A 12,382-nucleotide genomic window follows, 5' to 3' on the forward strand; every position below is an offset into this window, starting at 1 on the left:
TTTTAGATTAAGCAATTTGTTTGTTTGTTTTTACCAGTTTCATATTGACAAATCGACAAGCAGAGCATTGTAATAGCAGCTCACACCTTTTTCCAGAGAACTGATTCATTGTATCTGCGACACGTGTCATACATGTGTCGCAGATACAACGAATCAGTATGAATCAGCATGTATTACGCCATCCATCCATCCATGGAACCTACCCCAGCCATCAATGAGCTAGAGGCAGGGAACACCCTGGATAGGTTGCCAGTCCATCACAGGGCCACACAGAGACAAACGACCACACACACACACACACACACACACTCACTCCTGGGGACAATTGAGAGACACCAATTAACCTACACACAAAGAGAACATGCAAACTCCACACAGAAATTTAGTGAATTATGATGGACGGTAGGGAAAATAAAGAGACCGATTTCTCCTCAAGTTGCCCTACAGGGTAAGTAAAGATAAAAGTTTAAAAATTCAATTCTAAATGTTATGTCAGTACAGTATAAAAACAATTTTGTTTATTTGATTTCTTTCTTTTCTTTTTTTAAATTTTGTTTATAAAGAATCTTGGCTTAAATGTTTTTTTTCTTCTTCGGTAAAGTTCTTTGGGGGTGACTGTAAAAAACAGAGCCAAGGCAGGAACCATATCTTTCATCATATCACTTCCGATAAGAATGTACACACCCTTTTTGCCTTGGCTGATTCCAAAACATCCATGTGAGATCGTTCCACCTCCCTCCCACTCAGACATTCTTGCTATTAAAGCCAACATTGCATGTTTCTCATCATTCAGCAGACACATTCTGGTTACAGTCTCTTATGAGTTGGACTAACCACTAAAACAACGAATCGTTTGGATCCAACATGGAGACTAAGCATTTCTGTCTTCTCGCGATGCTGGTAAGAACTTATGTTTGGAAGCCATCTAGAACCCATCTAAACGTAGAATTTCTCTTTAGGATAAAGAAAATATTTTTTCATTCAATTTCATTTAATTTCATCTTCCTGCACATGAAGGCTGAATACTTTACAGAGCACATTTATTTACACAGCATTGACAGTTTATTGATAAATGCATGTCATTTGATTTATGCTGTATATTTGTGTACTTCTGTCATAATTATATATTTTGTCATTCTGTGACAGAATCTCCTTTGTTTTACTTTCTAACTGCATGTTTTGCATTATTAACTACAAAAAATATTGCTACTGAATGAAGTCAAATCAGAGATTGCGAATGAAATATTTTAGCAGTCAGCTTGATGTAAAGGAGTATGGCTGATGAGGACCAATGTCTGTCAACCTTACAGTGTTTGTAACGTCACGTTTAGTGTAAATCTAGAAGTTTTGTGGAGATAATGCTAAGAGATATGCATTCTGCCCCACATTTACTAATAGTGATAGTGAGTAATGTGATGTCATATGCTTACGGACAGTGTTGGGGAGTCCAGAGGTCGTCGTCTGAAATTTTGCTGCGACCAAAAAGAAACTGGGTCATACAGACCTTCAGTATTGACGAAGGTTATAGTGGACCTTTTCCATATGTGTTGGGCACAGTGAGTATCTGTACACCAAGTCACAACGCTCTGGTATGAATAGAGCACACGTCTAAATGCGGGAAGATCATTTTAAAATTTACTGCTGCTGCGATTCACATTCCAGGTTGGAGTTGAGAAAAATTTGCGTCTTTTCGAAATACATGGTCAAGGAGTGGATGAGGATCCTAAGGACATATTACAAATCAACGAAAACACAGGAGAAGTTCTTGTCCTGGGACCTGTGGACCATGAGCAATTTGATATTTTGAAGGTTAGAGGAAAATAACATGCGTGCACACACACATTTGAGCAATGATCTCCTGGAAAGCATGTGTGTAATCTTACAGTGTTGGAGGATGCTGAGTGGTTTCATTATGTCACAATTCATGTCGTTGCACTCAGTTGAAATTTGAGGCTCTCAATGCAGAAGATCGCAAAGTCGACATTCGGCTGGGCATCACAATTGACATCCTGGACGCAAATGACAACCCTCCAAAATTTGACTTTGAAATGTACGAGGTCACCGTGAACGAGTCCACGTTACAAGGTAAGAGCCTCATTTTTTGTTTCCTGACGTCTTCCAAAACTTTTCCTGCGTTGACTGATATGCAAATAAAACAATTCTTTGTTCTGTGACATTGACAGGCTTTGGCTTGGTCACTATCAGGGCTATAGACACAGACAGCAGCGAGAAAAATAAAGAGTTCAGCTTCAGTCTAGTCTCTGTCACTCCTGAACCAGAAGGCATGCAATTCTACATAACTCAGACAGCTGATATTGGATTCATTTCATTTAAAGGATGTCTGGACCATGAGGTGAGAGTACTTGATGGTATAATAGTAAAATTACATTGTGTTAATTGTTAAATTATATTTGACTCCCATTATTTGTGGTAATTGGAATGGAATTGTGGTATGAATTAAAGCGCTTTTCATTATGGGTAGCATGTAAATATATACATATATATATATATATATATATATATATATATACATACATATATACATATGTATACATACATATATATACATACATACATATATATATATATATATATATATACATATATACATACACACATATATATATACATACATACACATATATATATATATATATATATACATATATATATATATATATATATGTACATGGCCACTTATGATATATTAAAAATTACATAGAATATTCTTTACTAAAGCATTTACTGTATATGTTGTGGTTTTAAGATGGAATATTTTGCAGAGCTGCTTGTAAGGAATTGGTTGACAAATCATTACTTTCTTTTAAAAGATCAAATTTGATCAATGAAGTTAGTGAATGACAGCTCTTCGTAATGTTGCACATTTAGCTATTACATTCACAAATTGATTCCCGCCTTCAACATACTGCAGCGTTCCTTCAGCGCACCCGTTTACATCACAAGTCCCTGGACTAATGTTCAGCCACAGCGAGAGCAGTAAACCATAGCGTCTCCTTCTGTGAAATATCTATACTTTATAAACTGCATAAACATTTCATGTTGGGGGAATAGATTTTTAGAATATTTGGCAACAAACTAAGTAATCTGCTAAATGCTTCTTGTAGCCACATAAACTGCTTGCACGAGCCTGCTGGCATTTTCAGCCGCTCCTTTGTTACAATGCATTTAAGCTATTTTCAGTTTGCAGGAGTCATTTTTGCAATGGCAGATTTTAGAACTGCCCAGACCATTCAGATGGAGTTTTGAACCTTTTGCTAGCTAACTTGAGTCAGTCCACCTATTGCTTTTTGAACATTATTTAGTGTCACTGGATGTGTTCTCCAGGACATTTTTACTGAAAACGAACAATTTCAATTCAAAAAACATTTTTTTGACCTGGGAAAACACACTTTTTTTCTAAACTCCTTTGGTGATTGTCTGGTTTAATTATGAAAGGTCACATACTTCATGAGATAACTGAGAGTCTTCACAGACATATTTTCAAACTGAGTGATCTCTTCAACCCACAAGAAATCAGAGAAATACACCATCATAGTGGAGGCCAAAGACAATGGAAAACCACAGCTATCCAGCTTCTGCACTGTCATAGTTACAATATTGGATGGAAATAACCACCTTCCTGTGATAACAGGACAAACAGTAAGCAACTACTTATTTCTATTACCTTGGCAGCTGCTGTATTGAACATATCTAATTGAGCATCTTTAACATTTTGACACCCTAGGGCCCAGCGAGAGTTGAAGAAGGACAGAAAGATGTCCTTGTTTTACGTCTACAAGCTACCGATGAAGACACTAAAGGCACGATGGCATGGAAGGCAAAATATCGCATCGACGGAGACACAGACAACAACTTCAGAATTACTACTGATCCTGTGACAAATGAAGGGATGCTATATGTGGAGAAGGTACTTTTCTTTTTATAGTCCTACCAACAGTGCATTGAACTCTTAATCTTAATCTACCCTTTCATACTTACTTTTGAAAATACAGAGAACTTTGATTTTGCTTCTTATGATAAAAATGAGCTACCTCACATTTGACTTACTTTTGCACCTTGAAAACAATAAATCAGAAAAAAAAAGATACAAGATTTCATTCAAAACTGTGTGGTCATTTTGATTTTCCAAGTTATTTATAGTACCCAACTGCTGATGACACGTACACTGACACCTGAGATGTTGATAGTGAATGGATGACAAAATGAAGACAAAAACAAACACTCAATCAATTATAGTTTGCTTACAGTAAACAAGACTACGACTTGTGTGCACTTTCACATACGAGTAGAAAAAAAATAGCTTCATTAAACCTGTGTCAAATTCCAACAAATGCGTATGGAAGCTGGGGTAGAGGGACAAATTGAAATGCAAAGCAGAATTCACAGGGGCTTGCAAGGTTCTTGGCGGGTATGTCTTTTTTCCTTTAGACACTCTCTAAAGAATTACCTTTTTCTTATCATTTTAGGGCACTAATGTCCACATTGGTTTTAAAACAGCATTTCTATCTTTACTTCTTTTACAGCATCTGAACTATGAGGCCAATCCTTTGAAGAACCTCACTATCAGTGTAGAGAATGAGGTCACCTATCAACAGTGCAAAGTGCTGGAACGCACCACCACCAAGTTTTGGAAAACAAAGATCATTGGAGGCACAACAATTACTGCAAGTAATTTACAAGGATATTTATCCAGTAGGACAGTGACACTGACAGTGGTGGATGTCAATGAGGCTCCAGTCTTTGAAAAAGACAAAGTACTTGTGTGGTTGCGTGAGAATGTTGGAGTAGGCTACTATTTAGGGGAATTTACGGCTCGTGACCCAGACATCAAAAGCGCAAGCACAATTACGTAAGTCAAGATGACACCGCTATATGACAGTCTTCCAAATAAATGTTGGATCGATTTGTAAATTGAGAATTCTCCCATTTCCTTTCCAGATACATAAAAGGAGAAGATCCAGCTGATTGGGTTACAGTGGACCCCGAGACTGGAAAAATAACCACGTCAAAGATCCCAGACAGAGAGTCGACCTTTGTTAAAGATGACATCTATTTAGTCACAGTATATGCTGTTGATAACGGTATGACCCAGAGAACACACACACCTTATCATTAACCACCTTGTTTTCAACACATTGTTAAAAATGTTCAATGCATATTTCTGGTGACCAGGTGAACCCCCACAGACAAGCACCGCAACTCTCAGCATCGTGATTAAGGACGAGAACGACAATGCTCCATTCCTGGTTACAAGCAAAATGGACATGTGCGTGTCTGACGAACCCTCAATGGCCAAGATCACAGCATTGGACCTGGATGCAGAGCCCTTCTCTGGGCCTTTCAGGTTCAGACTCCTTGGAGATGTGACGGACAAGTGGAGGATTGACCCTGCGCATGGTAAGCTCTCGCAAAACGACGCCAAGATCATAACAAAACTAATCAGAGCTAAAAGTCACTATAGATTCAAAGAAGCAGATAAGCCAAGTTTCTAATGTTGGTCACAATTAACTCTAATGGTATAACTGAATGTGCATTTGCTTTGGATTTGTAGGACATTCAGTCAACCTGGTGAAAGAAAACAACGTTTATTCTGGATACCATGATTTGCAATTAGAGGTGTCTGATCTTCAAGACATGACAGCTGTCTACAATCTGTCAGTAACTGTGTGTGACTGCTTACACCCAACGACGCCAAATTGTACAATACGAAAAGCTGTTGGTTCCACAGTCCAAGGAGGAGCACTGGGAATAGCTTTTTTAAGTATGCTCCTGCTTCTAGGTAAGCCAAGAAAATATTATTTACTTCTTGAAAGGATTATAAAAAATGGCAAATGACAATGTCAACATATGAGGACATAACATAGCGTATATATTTCTGTCTCTGGTTCTTTACGCCAGGTTTGCTATTTTGTGCTTTGGTGGTATCATGCAAGAGAGAGATTATACCACTCCCCGATTGGACCTGTTCACAAGAATTGATGGGGGGTAACACAGAGAGACCAGGAGAAGACTGCAAAGTAAATATCTCTATAAGAAACTTCTACTTGCTTAATACATGCACGTATATCCAGTAAAGTACTCGCGCAATCGCACAAACATGGACAGACCCTCACACTTTTTTTGTGTGTGCTGCTGTTATTCCTGATCATCTATTTATTTATTCAGCAATTCTGCAGTTAAATATGTAACGCCTATTGGATTAGTTTTTGCTTCAGACAACATACAGATAAAATGTGGTTATTTTCCTTTAGATGAACTATTCAGACACATTCATCTCAAAGAAAAGGTATTTTACCATAGAAACATGTTATGTTACTGTGACAAAGCTGCATTTTTATGTTTAAGGTACCTGAAACAGGAAACAAGAGCCGCTTTCGGACAGACCGTTCTAAGAAAGTAGTTATCAGAACTACCCTCCTCGAATTTCGTTCTGATAACTATCCTTCCCCAGCGGAACTGTTTCAGTCTGCATTCGCACATGAGTCGGGACCTGATAGGGACTGATGCGCCGCGCGCAGCCGTCTGCTTCAGTGACGTGTTAGCCGTTAGCCGTTTAGCGCTACATTCAAACACAAAATAAAACGGTAAAAGTAAGGAGAGTAGAAAAAACACCACCAAGAAGCTAATATGGAGAGCGGGGAGGCCACTGTGTTTATGGTCTGCATGATGGTGATATTAATCATGGACGATCACATCAGGCGTCTAACATGAGGCTGGAAGAGCTCACAGAGAGAGTCAGGAGATACTTTTTTATTTCATGAAGGAAGAAAGGAGAGCAGAGCGCTGCAGACAAATGAGACCAGTGTAAGTTTAACTTATTAAACACCCGCCGGGAAACATTTTAGCCGTGATAGCATGGCATGGGGCGTAGCTACCGACCACCAAACACCTCTGTCAGATTAGTTCTATAGAACTATGAAAAGACCCGACCTCGGAGAAGGAGCTAAATAGTTATAGGAACTAAGGGAGAAAGCCCCGAGTTGCTGTATGTCCGAACACGGGAGAAAACGGCCCCGCGGATTAAAAGGTTATTAGAACTGCCAATGGTTCCTACAGTCCGAAAGCGGCTAAGGGGAACGCTGGAGGACAGCTTCAAGTAGTAGATAACTTCATTATGAAGCCAGTAAGTCCTGCAAAGTATGCACTTAATTCAACAGAAACATTGTAAAAAAAAAACAAAAAAAAACATTTATTTCACCTCATGGCATGATATCAACTTCAGTAACAGCCTGTGACTATTCAGGGCTTTGTACATAAGAAGTCAACGAAGCAATAATTACCGGTTTGCAAACATGGTATGCAAACAAAGCTAATCCCAGTTCACATTGAGCAACAGTTTTCAGGTAAATCATGCGATGCGCTACCACAGCCCCCATTCTGATGATAGGTCCTGAACTTGCAGCACCGACATGTATCCGCACAGTGCCACACAGGGAGGAAACTGTGATCAGTGTTTTTTTGGTTTTGTTTTTTTTGTTTTTTTGTTCAAATCTCATATCTACTGACTGTTATTGGCTTGTGTCTACAAACACAACAGAACAAAAAGAACTAAGGGAAATACAAATAAAAATCTGTGTCTCACACCAGAGAAAAACATGACTGCACACCTCCAACCGACAGGGATCACGGGGATCCATTTCTTCATTTTAGCGATACATAGTACGTCTTTGAAACGCTTTGTTTAAAAGAAAATCTGGTTTAACCCAGGCGTGTTTCTGGAAAAATATAAATGACAAAACGTTTTTATTCTATTGTGATAAAATTAAAATAGTTTTTGCGTCTTCAAAATGTAGTTTCAGAGCGTGTGTCACTATAAACAATTGGCTAACTGCCTTACCCGGCAATTTGACATGTTTCTTAATACGGTTTTATGAACAGCAATTTGATAAATGAAAATGACTTAAAATCAGATCGACCATGAAAGGAAACCAAAATGAAACCATAGCCTAATGTGTTGTTTTTCCACCCCTAACTAGGTGATACAAGGCTTGGTAGCTGACTCACAAATACAAATGGGCAGTTCCAGCTTCCAAAGACCCAGCTTCATGCAAACAGATTCCACTCATGACAACTACAAAGCTACGGTACTAAAATAACAATGGTTCTTATTTTGTTTTCTCTTTTCTTTTGATAAATTATATTTTAAGTTTGTGTGTCTTCAAAATGTTGATTCAGAGCATGCATCAGTCTAGGCTTGAAAGGGAAAAGCATGCGTATGGTGCGTCCGGTAGTGACGGGTTAAATTCAGGAAAGGACAGGCTGTGAAATAAAACTACAAAGATAAACTCTCACTCTTATGATTTTGGTCTGCCATCACACCTGTCCAGGAACAATTGGTTAACTGCCTTACCCGGCAATTTGACAGAAATGTTTCTTAATGCAGTTTCATGAACAGCAATTTGATAAATGAAAATGACTTAAAATCACATCGACCATGAAAGGAAACCAAAATGAAACCATAGCCTAATGTGTTTTTTTTTCCACCCCTAACTAGGTGATACAAGGCTTGGTAGCTGACTCACAAATACAAATGAACAGTTCCAGCTTCCAAAGACCCAGCTTCATGCAAACAGATTCCACTCATGACAACTACAAAGCTACGGTACTAAAATAACAATGGTTCTTATTTTGTTTTCTCTTTTCTTTTGATAAATTATATTTTAAGTTTGTGTGTCTTCAAAATGTTGATTCAGAGCATGCATCAGTCTAGGCTTGAAAGAGAAAAGCATGCGTATGGTGCGTCCGGTAGTGACGGGTTAAATTCAGGAAAGGACAGGCTGTGAAATAAAACTACAAAGATAAACTCTCACTCTTATGATTTTGGTCTTTTTTATAGGAAATATGCCATCACACCTGTTCAGGAACAATTGGTTAACTGGCAGTTTTAGAGAAATGCCTTTTAATACAGTTTTAGTATCATTTTAAACTGTCTGAAGACGTTTCTGATACTTTTTCAAGATAAATGAAAAATTACTTAAAATCACATCGACCATGAAATGAAACCAAAATGAAACCATAGCCTAATGTGTTGTTTTTCCATCCCCTAACTAGGTGATACAAGGCTTGGTAGCTGACTCACAAGTACAAATGAACAGTTCCAGCTTCCAAAGACCCAGCTTCATGCAAACAGATTCCGCTCATGACAACTACAAAGCTATGGTACTAAAATGTTTGAAGTTACCATTTTTGTTATTGTTACAGTTAACATTACGAAGCACATTTACCTGGTTTAAAGAGACAGATATCAAGAATGTTATTGAATATAATTATACATTTAATACTATGATATTCTAAAGGTATTAAAAATTTAATTGCTTTATTGTCAAGTCCATGAGTCAGCGATGGAAGACTTCCAGGGTCACGAATGCATCATCAGCCATGAACATGAGATCTCAGCAGTGGAAATCTCAATGCTGGGTACTGCAACATACCTCAATATGCTTCCAAATTTCTACAGTTCTGTTTTGAGCTAATTTATTGTTGTTTGAATCAAAAACAAGAAAAGAATCATGGTTTTCTTCTTGTAAATTTTGAAGGATTCACAGGAACAAGAAGAAGTTTACCAGAGAAATCTCCTAAGTGAATCATTACAAATAATGCTGGTCAAACTGAAAACACCAGGCAAGGAGCTTGGAGATTATGAACCACATGTGTATGCTGAGGAGGGAGACTCAAAGCATGACTTCGAACTTGATGCTATATCCAACCCCGAAGTTTCCTTTGACCCAGATATGGAATTTGATTTGAGTTTCAATACTCTGGCCACGATCTGCATGCCTGGCGACATCAAAAACCCCAGTGGAAAAACTGAGGACAGCAACTTCGATCAGCAGATTGCAGTAACACGTCTGCACTTTATCCACTCGGCTGTCGACACATACAAGGTGGCCTGTAGCGCACAGCAGGACTGCCTTTCTTGAGAAAGGGGACTTTTGGATGGACGGCAAACATGCCTCCTGAATTTATCACGCAAGCGATGCAATGTTAACAGCGAAAAACACAATTCTTTAAGAGCGGAAAGCAAGAAAAGGTTTCAGAGAAGGAAAAAATGTGGCCACTGACATTTTAAGACTTTCTGGGAAGGGGGAAAAACAAAACACTGTCCTTTTTCTGTGGTCACTGTAAGTCCATTGAGTTTGAATAGTGTCCAAAGGGCCAGCAATATTTAGTTATGCCTCATGTGATAGACTTTGTGAAAACAATCCAGAAAATCATGGAGAATAATGTGGAAAACAAAGAAGTGAAGCCCTCTATTTTGTGCCATGTTGCCTTTCTTATGCGTGGCTGCAGTTGGTAAACATTAGCAGAACAAAATATGAGCAATGCTGACCCATAGTGTGAGAAAAAGTATGCCAACTAGCTTTTGGGGGAACTGTTGAAAAAAATACAAGTATAGAAAGAAATAAAGTAAGAAATATCTAAGCAGTCATTTTCTGTAGTAACTGCTGGGAAGGCCTTTTACTTACCAGGCAATAATGCACAACTGCCTGTGTGTCCGTTAAAAGTCAGGCTTTTTAATTTCACCCCATGTGAGCATTTAAAATATTAAGGTGTGCCTTACAAATAAAGCACTCCCAAGATGGTGTGTTGATAAGGGAAGCACCACAATGTTTCTCTGTATTCACTTTACCATTACCGTCCCGTCAGGCCGGTTTTGTGTTTTGTTAAAGGCCCTGTCACACTGTTGCGTATGAGAGAAGCGTATGAGTTGCGTATGAAAATTAATCATACGCACGAAAAGTCCTTGAAAATAAAGAATGACTAGCGTATGAGTAGCATATGAACTGCGCATGCCCAGCGTACGTTTCAATGCGCCTATTGAGAATGAGGAGTCACGTGACTCCGGTCGGCCGGTCGGCCATGTTGGTAGAAGACGCTATTGGTTGCCAGGGGCAACGCCATTAACTCAGCAGCCTTTCCACATTGCTCCATTATTGCAGTAGACGACGCGCTATCAACATCTCTCGATCATGCCTCCCAAGAAGCAATCGTCGTTTGCCCGGGCCCTGGGCCGAGGAAAAGGCAAAAAAACACAAGAATCATTCTCACCCAAACCTGCTGAAATGCCTGATGCACCTGCGGCTGATGAGTTACATGCTTCTGAGCGATCAAGATCCCCAACTCCTCCTCCTGACCGCTCCCGTGAATCGTCGCCCGTCTGCCGCCTCCATCTCCGCCCGTCTGGCGGAGATGGAGGCGGCAGACGGGCGGAGGCTATAAATACGCTAGCTGTACGGTACACCTTCATGCCAACATATGGCAATTTATGTCCAGCGTTCTCGACCTATCAGTAACGTACCTATATCGTACCTCTAGCGTATTCAGCGTATGCCTAGCATATGCTCAGCGTATTAACCATACGCACAAAAGTTTTGAGCATGTTCAAAAATTTATTTCTGCCTCAGCGTATGCCAACGTATGCCAACGTATGCCAGCGTGCTTGAAATGTATACAACCTATGCCTAACGTTCCCCTGGCGTATGTCAGCGTATACCAGCGTATGAGTGATAATTTTCATACGCTAGTGCCATACGCAACAGTGTGACAGGGCCATTATAGACTGTATGTTTGCATTGTACGCTCATGCATGTTTTTATAACAGGGTGTGAAAAAAACCTGAGAGCACAGCAACTTCTGGGGATTTCCTGTAAGGGCTTGGACTGAATGGCAGTCGCAATGAGTACAGATTGATTTTTAGAGTTTAAAGACTTGGGTTTGGTGTTAGTTCTTGTGTGTGTTCTTTGGGTATCTGCGTTTTTTATTATGCGTATGCATTAATGAGCCTGTACAAATCAAATAAAGCAGTCCATGTTCTATTTGAAACTTTGTCCCCTAGTCTACATACTTTTAGGCCTGAGTGGAATGTTTAGTATATGGTAATGAGAGCTTGCGCATTAATTACTCCACCACAACATCTCGGAGGTGTTATTTACCGTCAGGTGAATTCCTGTGTGACCCCGACTCCTTTTCGGTTATTCAATAAACAGCAATATCTGTTCCCATGACTTTATGGACCATGCTGCATGTGAAAGTGAAGTTGAATCCTCAACATTTTGTGTTGCATTAGCTATGCATTCAGGACAGAATGTTTGAAGGGAACTAACCAGGGGCACAGATATAGAATCCCTCCCAGTCACACGCTATGAATTCGTCATTCTCTGTGCCTGTTGACGCCAAAACGTTTGAGTGCGTATCTGACGCCGGGCCACATTGCACCTTTGCAAAGGGAAACTGAATTATATGAGAACATCAGTTGCAATTCATTTTGCCTTGCAAATGAACAGCTTCACAGTACAGACAGCAGAGACAAACATAATTTTGTGAGGTTTCTAAAGAAAAAAAAAAAAAAGAAGCACACTCA

General features: G+C 39.3%; 1 protein-coding gene across 3 annotated transcripts; it reads left to right on the forward strand.

The window, feature by feature from the left end:
• The first annotated feature begins 284 nt into the window (after nt 1–284).
• Nucleotides 285–11,165, forward strand: LOC142389790 (cadherin-like protein 26). Of its 3 annotated transcripts, none has more exons than XM_075474889.1 (20): nt 285–448; nt 794–900; nt 1,437–1,556; nt 1,663–1,809; nt 1,941–2,085; nt 2,184–2,353; nt 3,532–3,660; nt 3,746–3,928; nt 4,545–4,870; nt 4,960–5,102; nt 5,194–5,418; nt 5,573–5,800; nt 5,920–6,038; nt 6,367–6,384; nt 7,091–7,144; nt 7,998–8,105; nt 8,516–8,623; nt 9,073–9,180; nt 9,349–9,438; nt 9,558–11,165. In XM_075474889.1, the coding sequence occupies exons 2-20, from the start codon at nt 865–867 to the stop codon at nt 9,939–9,941; spliced, it is 2,841 nt and encodes a 946-aa protein (XP_075331004.1). In that variant the 5' UTR covers nt 285–448; nt 794–864; the 3' UTR covers nt 9,942–11,165. The 3 variants fall into 3 exon arrangements, with proteins under 3 accessions (XP_075331004.1, XP_075331005.1, XP_075331006.1); XM_075474890.1 differs by having other exon boundaries at nt 797–900; XM_075474891.1 differs by lacking the exons at nt 285–448; nt 6,367–6,384; nt 7,091–7,144 and having other exon boundaries at nt 749–900.
• The last annotated feature ends 1,217 nt before the right edge of the window (nt 11,166–12,382 follow it).

Source organism: Odontesthes bonariensis, chromosome 10, assembly GCF_027942865.1.
Source record: "Odontesthes bonariensis isolate fOdoBon6 chromosome 10, fOdoBon6.hap1, whole genome shotgun sequence".
Classification (NCBI taxonomy): domain Eukaryota; kingdom Metazoa; phylum Chordata; class Actinopteri; order Atheriniformes; family Atherinopsidae; genus Odontesthes; species Odontesthes bonariensis.

What these genes read in the sequence shown, in the direction of transcription:
- LOC142389790 (XM_075474889.1), top strand. Translation starts at nt 865, where the DNA reads ATGGAGACTAAGCATTTCTGTCTTCTCGCGATGCTG. An exon ending in AAAAGCGCAAGCACAATTAC is followed by an intron (nt 4,871 to 4,959) that starts GTAAGTCAAGAT and finishes TTTCCTTTCCAG; the next exon opens with ATACATAAAAGGAGAAGATC. An exon ending in AGTGGAAATCTCAATGCTGG is followed by an intron (nt 9,439 to 9,557) that starts GTACTGCAACAT and finishes TAAATTTTGAAG; the next exon opens with GATTCACAGGAACAAGAAGA.